This window comes from Cryptomeria japonica, chromosome 10, assembly GCF_030272615.1.
Source record: "Cryptomeria japonica chromosome 10, Sugi_1.0, whole genome shotgun sequence".
In the NCBI taxonomy this organism is placed as follows: Eukaryota; Viridiplantae; Streptophyta; class Pinopsida; order Cupressales; family Cupressaceae; genus Cryptomeria; species Cryptomeria japonica.
The window spans coordinates 800749265-800758067 of NC_081414.1; the positions used below are offsets into that span (position 1 = coordinate 800749265).

At 35.7% G+C, this 8803-nt stretch overlaps 1 protein-coding gene across 8 annotated transcripts; it reads left to right on the forward strand.

Annotated features, from left to right (window-relative positions):
* The first annotated feature begins 1101 nt into the window (after nt 1-1101).
* On the forward strand, nt 1102-7977 carry LOC131072262 (uncharacterized). Of its 8 annotated transcripts, none has more exons than XM_059213172.1 (7): nt 1103-1289; nt 1398-1534; nt 1633-1771; nt 2212-2636; nt 3667-5839; nt 6983-7204; nt 7330-7977. In XM_059213172.1, the coding sequence occupies exons 4-7, from the start codon at nt 2233-2235 to the stop codon at nt 7591-7593; spliced, it is 3063 nt and encodes a 1020-aa protein (XP_059069155.1). In that variant the 5' UTR covers nt 1103-1289; nt 1398-1534; nt 1633-1771; nt 2212-2232; the 3' UTR covers nt 7594-7977. The 8 variants fall into 8 exon arrangements, with proteins under 8 accessions (XP_059069159.1, XP_057864375.2, XP_059069155.1 ...); XM_058008389.2 differs by having other exon boundaries at nt 1636-1771; XM_059213174.1 differs by having other exon boundaries at nt 1442-1534.
* Nucleotides 7978-8803: the final 826 nt, after the last annotated feature.

The following is an 8803-nucleotide window of genomic DNA, read 5'->3' on the forward strand; positions in this document are numbered from 1 at the left end:
CTATGAGCCAAACCAAACACAAAAATATATTACTAGTAGATAAATTGTTACATTAAAATATGCCATCAAAATTAAATAACAAATGAAAATATTTATTATATATTAATTTCACTATTAAAATACACATTTCCTTAAATCCATTTTTAAATTACTCTCCATTCACCTCTTTCTTAAAGACACAAATTTATTACTTACATAGAAAAAGACCCAAATAATTACACCAAAATTTATCATGATAATAAACAACCTTCAAATTATATTAACATTTACAAAATAATAATACTTTCATATGATTATGTTTTTATATTGATTCAAACTATACCCACCATTCTCAAATACTTTTGAGACATCATGGTCATAACCATTCATTTATTGGATCAAACATAAAATACAATTCAAAACTAAAATAAATTCCTAAGACTTTTAGGTAAAATAAAGTAAAAGTTTTTTAAATTTGTGAAAATTGATACCTAATTTGTTTGAAAAGTAGAAAAACAAAAAAAAATTCACATTTCATTGACTATAGTTTTTAGAAAAATGAAAAAAAATCTCGGTGCCAAATATAAAATTTTTAAATTTTACATAACATGATGTAATAATAATAATAATATTTTTTTTCAAATTTGTGAAAATGGCTAGCTAATTTATTTTAAAAATTTAAAAAAATTAAAATAATTCACATTTCATTACTTAATTTTTTTAAAAGAAAAATGAAAAAATAAATCTTGGCGCCAAATAAAAAGCATATGCAAAATAATCCACGGTACATAATTGGCATCGGACAAATCGAAAAATTTAACAGTGGATTATTTAACCCAAAAAATGACGTCATCGTGAAATATTTAAGGACGAAAGGAGCGGCGCGAATTTCGAAAAATATAACGGGCGGACATTTAAAACATTCTAAAATTAAAAAACCCATTTTGTACCAGACAATAACACCGACAAAAGCGAGGAGCCTGATGTAACCGGTCCAGCCGGTAGTCAACGTAATTAACGGGGGCGGCCCGCTCACTCAACATGAGCCTTCGTGAATCTCGCGTTACTGCCCCACCGTTTTATTTATTGCAATTATCTCTTTTAAAATTCACTTTACCGTTATGAGTGCTTACGTGGCGTGGATTATGCACCCATACATGATGATGATGCTATAATGGTTATGAAAACTACGGAAAATTTTTTCTGCTGCTACAAGCCCAAACCTGCGAAATCTGCACACATTCCAGGATATTCTAACGAGTTTCAGTACAGATTTTGTGAAAAGATTCTGAAAAAGGCGGCGGAATTGGGTAAGCAGTTGAATCCTTGGGAAAGAAATTTTCAGTCCGAGCAAGATTTTCTCTTTTTTTCTGATCTTGTAGATATTTCTCTTTTTTTGCCGTGGATTTTCGTTGCAGTCGCTTTGTTTTGTATAGGATTGTGATTTGTAGCCTTTGCGAAGCCAGAGTTGCTGGTTTGGCTCATAAATTGATTGTTTCAGCGATTTTAAGCTATTTTTTGCGCAATGTTGTAGAATATGAGATATGAGCTAACGGTAAGTTTTTGGTTAATTCGAGCAACATTTTGGGATTTTTCGATCTTTATTGGTTTTGATCATCTTTTTTTTTAACTTTGTGTTTTTCTTTTCTATAGTAGGAGCGCTCTTTTTGGGATGCAGTTCTGATTTCAGCTGTTGACAAGTGTGACTTGCCGTTTTTATTGCGGAATCGTTTATTTCTGGGGTTTGAAAGCTTGGTTTCCAGAAATTTCGGCCATTTGAATTGAGACAACGGTAAGATGTATGGCAGACCTTCTATAATCATTTGATTCTGAAAAAGTGTTTCGAGGGATTTTAGGAGGTCTGGATATTCTTATTGCATAGCCTGCTACGGAAAAAAATCAGGCGTTTTTGTACTCGTGGGATTGTTGGAAGCTTAGCATTGCAAACTGGAGAACGTTTTAGAGGGTTATTTTAACGCGGTTCACTGGATTCTGTGGATTTTATTGGTTAGACGTACAGTAGGACTTATTTAGCTATATCTGTAAACATCTGCCAGAATACCAGGAATTTTGAAAATCCTTAGCTTGTAGCTAACTGCATTTTGAGCCGCTTTAAGCCCCATATTTGCACACCCCAGCTTAGATTTTGAAAAACTTAACACGCACTAACGAGTTTGTTAAAATTAAGATTCGTTTCAGCTAGAAAATGACAGGGAATTTTATGTTTTACAGGTGATTGCTAGTGTTGCAACGATGCGGAGGTTATTTCCATTGAAACCGGTCTCTGCATCGAACAATAACAGTAACAGTAATAATTTGCCGAACCAGAAGGTTGATAAGGATGGGCCATTCTTTTGGGAAAAGGGAAGCGATTACCTGAAGGAGAATTCGCTTGAAGCGCAGATGATTCGAGACCATTCTTCTGCTATTCCGAAGAAAACTATCTCTGGGGGAGGGAATTCGAAGCGATCATCTGCGCATTTAATAAACCATCACATGGGTCCCGCGTTTGAATCTTCGTCTCTTCACAGACGAAGCCATTCATCAGCCTCTTCCATCTTTTCCAGCGACAAAAATGATAGCTCTTTCAGTGATGTGAGCAAATCCTCTGGAAGCAGTGCGGATGGCTTTGCTCCAAGCTCCAAATGCACACCTCCGTAAGAACATTATCCATGTAGATTCTCATTCTTTTTAAGTTATAAAAATGAAAATGACCATCCACAGCAAATTTTGTTTGTGGGTTGTATTTAGTAAATAGCGACTTTAAATGATTTCGTGAGCTTTTCAGGCCTGGGTCAATCTGTATCCCCAACCCCGAATGTATTGCTCTGTTTATGAAGGGTGTCTGATTACTCTGTTTAGTAAAGCATAAAAGATGAACACCAGAATCTATTGCCTAAGATTTTTTGTAGCTTTGTTTATCTGGTCAATGTGGATTCAAGACAACCGATTGGGGTTTTTAGTTCTGTGAACTCTATATTTTTTTTGTATTCTTTCCTGTAAATGTGTGGGGTTTGTCTTTAATAAACAGTAGCCTCTTTGATCAAGATCGACCTATATTATTATGTCTTAACTATATACTATGTTTGAGAAAAAATGTTTGAGAGCTTGGGCCTCTATCTATTTTTCTTGAATGTAAATCTTATTCAGTTCTGAGAAAAAACTGTGAATTGGAACCCCTTTCTTAGTTTTAATAAACTAGAAAGACTAAATTCAGAACACGGTGTAAAGTTCTTTATCTGGTAGAAGCCAGTAATGCTCTGTCCATATTGCTCTCTATTGGAGAAAACAATTTTAGTTTCTATAATTTCTCTTGTAAACGAGAAATTTGATCTTTGATTTGAACTGATGGCTTATTCATTTTTGAAAGACATCTCTCAATTTGACACCCCATTTGATGGAAAGCATAATCCATTGCAAACATTTTTTATTTTTTATGGGTTTGTTTTCGGTTAGTCTATATTGTTCTGCTAAAATGGAATCGGTTTGAGAAGAAAAATATGTCCGGGGGTTTTGAGAGATCAGTCTACTTGAGTAAAAAAATGGTAGGTTTTTGTAGTTTTTTCTTCTAAATGTGCAGCTTTGTTTTCTTTATGAATGGGTAACTTGTGTAGTTTCGAAAGAAATTTGTCAACGAGAAATTAATTTGATTTATTTGCATTTCAAATATATGCTAAATGGTCACAGTGAAAACAGAGAAGCAAAAGTAGTATGGACAAACAGATCCACCAGTGTGCCTAAAGGTCGTCCTGAAGTTTACTGTAGCACCCTTGCAAATACCCCTCCATCCTTGTCAAGAAGCAGTTCTGCCCGAATAACAAAAGTTCCAGAGGATTTCTTGGAATTCAGTTTTGATGGAAGGGAAGAAGAAGATGAAGATACTCACAACCTGGTATCTGGAAAGGCACAGATGGAAATAATAGCAGATAACGAAACTGTACTGAGCTCTGGTCGGCCACCACGTTCCAGACTTTCAGGCCAAGATAATATTCATATAGGCAGTGTTAAAAGACTTGTACGTTCTCAGTCTTTTAAAGGTTCTTGTGCAAACACAGGTGAAAAATCATCCTCAAAGATGCAAGGTGATCTTCTGTCATATCCAAAAAGCTCATCATCTTCAGTGGGGGACAAACTTTCTTCCAGGTATCAAAGTGCTCGAAATGTTGCTGAAAGACTGGTTAGATCACTACCAGGGAAATCCAAATCCAAAGTAATCGATGCCAAGAGTAATTTTGATAGTGAAACTGTTCTTATCCATTGTGATGGGAGAATCCGCAGGGAATTTCTAGAATCATTCCAGCCATCAGGACCTGAGCTTGGAAGCTACCACAATTTGAATACCGAAGAATTATCTCCATCTCAAAGCCAGGGAGTAAGCCCAAGCTCACATTGTAGATCAAATGAGGAAAGGCAGTTTCCTACTTTTCAAGTACAGAATGTTGAAGGATTGGCTCTTCATCCGCCACAGAAGGAAGTGGACAGATGCCGATTTCAACTGTGGCTTGAAGGCTATGATAAGATGCAAGATAATGATGAAGAGCTGGAAATAAGAGCTAAAGCAGCTGAAGACCAGGTTGCATTATTGTCAGAAGAGTTAGAATCGATGAACTGGTACCATTGCAGCAGGTCTGAATCTGTAAGTGCAAAGAACTCACAACAAAATGCAGAATTTTTGTGGCAAAAATTGAGAAAAGCATCTGAAGAGAAAAGGAACTTAGCACTTATGCTTTCTTCAGAAGTTCAGAGCCGCAAGAGAGAAAGATCATCAGCGACTGAAGCTCTAAGGTTGATCAAGGGAGAGATGGAATCTCGCACAAAGATATTGGAGAATGAGAAGAATGATCTGCAGCAAACATTAGAAAAGGAGATAGATAGGAGGTCGAATGAATGGGCCTCTATGCTGGAGAAAATTAGGTCTGAGGAGAGGAGGATGAGAGAGAGAGTCAGAGATCTGGCAGAGCAAAATGTAGCATTGCAGAGAGAAGTTTCATCTTTAAATAACCAGGAAATTCATGTAAAAAGTCAGGTGAGGGAATCTCAGAAATGTATGACTGATTTGAGAAACAAATTAACAGATGCTGAAAATGAAATTATGCAGTTAAGGGAATCCCTGTCAGAATCTATCAAGAAAGGAAAACAAGCAGAAGATGACCGAGATTCAAACAAAAGGAGCTACAAGGAAAAAGAAAGGGAAAACTCTGAGTTACAGAAATCAGTTGTCAGATTACAGCGACTATGTAAAGATCAGGAAAGAACAATTGGTGGATTGTGGGGAGGATTAGACAATGAGATAAATGATCGTCCACATGATAAAGATGATTGTATCACCAAGCTACAAAAGGAACAACTCCGATTAGTTGGTGTAGAACAAGCCTTACGCAAGGAATTAGAGAATTGTAGGTGGGAAGCTGGTACTCTGAGGCACGAAAACACCAGCCTTCTGGATAGGGTGCGAAGCAGAGAGAAAGGTACTAGCATTGGGTTGATCAAACTTGATCAAGAACTTTGGGATCGCCTTGATGGACTGCAAGCTCAGGCATTCCCACTGCTGGATGAGAATGTTCACCTTTCTTTTAAGCTGCTGGATTATGTTAAAAGGAATTTGTCTACTTTTGATGCATGTGAAATTAGTGAATGGGAACATTCAAACAGTATGTTAGAAACTGGACAAGAATGGGAGCATGCCATGGAATTGGACATGATGGCTCAAAATTTAAGAAGAAAGGTTGATTCTTGGAAGAAAAGTGTGTGGATACAAAAAGAAATCTTGAAAGAAAAATCTCATATATCCTGTGACGAATCTCTCAAGCAAGATGTAGAAAATCCAGAGGCATATCAACAGGAGCAGCAGCATATAGAGGTAATTAGTATTACTTTTTTGTAATTTTGAGGTCTTGCATTTTAATCCAGCCTGGAAGATCACAGATTTTTTACTAGGTAATATAAATCCAACAATTTTCTTCTGAAAAGACATATTTAAATATCTTATTATAGGCAGCCAAATCTTCACTTCATATTCAATTGTGTTTCCCAAATTCAAAATTTCTTTTTGCCTTTCCTGTTAGGATGATTGGTGGTTTTCTTGGGCAACATTCTAGATTCTTGAAACCTTCCCAGCCCCAGCCCCCTTCTGATCATGCAACTAACTCACTTTGCATCAACTTCCATTGGTGTTCCAATTAATTAGTGAAATAAATTAGTAGATAATAGATATTAACGTTGCCTCGTAGCTGCCTAAAACTTTTAACAGTTTGAAGTCACCTTCCTTCTTGTTTGCCCCCTTCTGATTATGCAACTAACTCATTTTGCATTAACTTCCATTGGTGGTCCAATTAATTTAGTGAAATAAATTAGTAGATAATAGTTATCGTAGCTTCCTAAAACTTTTAACAGTTTGAATTCTGAACATTCCTTCTTGTTTTTCCGATGTATCCTTTGTCAATATAGATTTATTTATTTTCTATGGTTTATGTGCTAGAAGGCCGAGGATATCTTCTTTTTCTTATTTTGAATTTACTAGGGATCTAATACAAGAAAATAATACAGTTAATTAAGGATCGAAAAAAGGAAAGAATAGCATAAATTTCTATTAAAAATAAATTCGAAGTATGAAACACCAAATCAGAGATGTTTTATTGACGTGTTGGTATTCTTCTATATAATTTAACCCTATTTATTTGAAGTTTGGGAATTTCTGAAATGCTTTAGTTTAAACTTTATAGAGCATACCACATGGATTATTTACCTCCTGCAATATGGAGATAAGGCAAATCATGTCGACTGGTTCAGATTGATAAAATTTTTATTTTCTTTGTATTGATCTCTGTTTTTATGATTCTAAACAATTGATATAGGGATTCTTGATTCCTAGGCATCTAATGCTCAGGACAATTGAGTGATCAAGAAACAGGCTTAATCAAAATTATGATCACTTCTTGTACTTCTGAGGAGTGTGCATTAACATGCTTTTGTTATCAACTAATTTTCTTAATTCGAATTTCAGAATGAGGAGGGGTTCAACCAACTACAACAAGAACTTAAAGCTGAAACTTTACTCGTCAAGATTCTACGGGAAAAACTATGTTCTAAGGAGGCTGATTTAGAACAACTTCAGGAAGAAATTGCAACTTTGGTAAGGAGTCAAGAGGTTTTGAGAAGTAACATTGAAAGTCTACAGGGAAGGCTCAGTAGTTCAAACCAGAAAGAGAAAGAGTTGGAACTCCTGGTATGTGTTAGACATGCTTTTAATTGTTTATACTTAGGATTTCACATAGAATACACTTATTTTTGAAGAGCGTTATGTTTCCTTCAGATTATGAGCGCTAATGCTATGATCTATTTTATCTACAGCTTGGAGGGAAGGAAGATACCATCAGATGTTTACAAGCTGACTTACAAGAATGTCTCAAAGAACTGACATTGTTAAGAGTAGAGATACCCAAAGTTTCTGAAGAAAGGGATGGCTTTAAGGAAGATGCAGAACAACTTACCTGGCAAAACATGAAACTCATTGCCGAAGTGGAAGCGCTTAAAATAAGAGTAGAGAAACTCGATGAGGATGTACTAGTCAGGGAGGGACAATTGTCAATTTTACAGGAAAGCCTAAATGCATAGTTTTGCAGTAAACAGTAGTAGTGTTTTGATTCATTCTTTTTTCCATTGATTGCATTTTTCAACATTCTTGGTGGTTGTATTCTAGTTCTCACAAGTGTAAAATAGCTGATTTTTTCAAATAGCTTTACATGTCAAGGAGTATATAATAATATCCTATCGTGGATGGAAAGGGTTCTTCTGTAAGAATTTCATACAGCGTTGTAAAATTTGAAACTGGGAACTGTCAGGTTTGTTCCCCTAACATGTATGTCTAATATTGACTCCATTGGCAGAAAATTTAAGCTGCCTTGTGACAAGCATAGAAACGAGATGGCTGTTGTAACAGTTTTGTATTTTTGTTGCTCCAACTAAATTTACAGGGCTTGTTCTGTACAAGCTTTCTTCTGTTGTGTCTCTGGAAGCTCTTTATGGCATGCATCCTCATAGAGATCACTTCTTAAAACACTTTACAGGTGCTTTAAAGGAACAAACATGTAAAGATTGGATCAAAAGCCATTTAGGTGGTTAACTTATAATTTCCAATTCCCATGGCTTATAATTTGACTAATGGTTTTTTATATGCATGGAAACAACTAGTTGTATTTATTTTATTCTGGAGAGTATATATGATAATATTGTTCATCATTAATCTCGCTAATGAAGTATGACAATTGAAAAAAGTTAATTGGGAGAGGAGTCATTGGTTGAGAATGCGAGGCGTTCATATTTGGAGGCTTTTGTCGTGTGAAATTGTGAATGCTTAGAGATCAACATGCAGATTTTGTATTTACCATTGAGCGACAGAAGACTTGTTGAAGAAACAGAGGTTCTGGTGAGTTTTGGAGGAGGAGCTTGTAGGTTGGACTCAGTTTAGGAGAATGGTATTTTCAACTAGTACATGGTAAGGGAAGACAGCAAATTCAAAATATTGTGATATTCGTAATGCTGGATATGCACCAATATCTTCATAGGTAAAAGAGCATTGCATGCTTATTAGTGAATATGGGTTTTCGTACAAAGTCAAGTCTTGTAAGAAAATCAGCGTCAGAGTAAGTTTGATAGTAAAGAAAGGTTGTCATATAATAAGCATCCTTTCGTTCTGATGCAGGAGCATCCTGCCAGAATGTGCCAGAATGGTAATTTTAAAACAGAGTATGGGAATTATATTTCTCAGTTGCAAACAGAGTCTCTGTTTTGTAGTGTTTGAAGGCTAGAGGGGTGTCTTTATTTC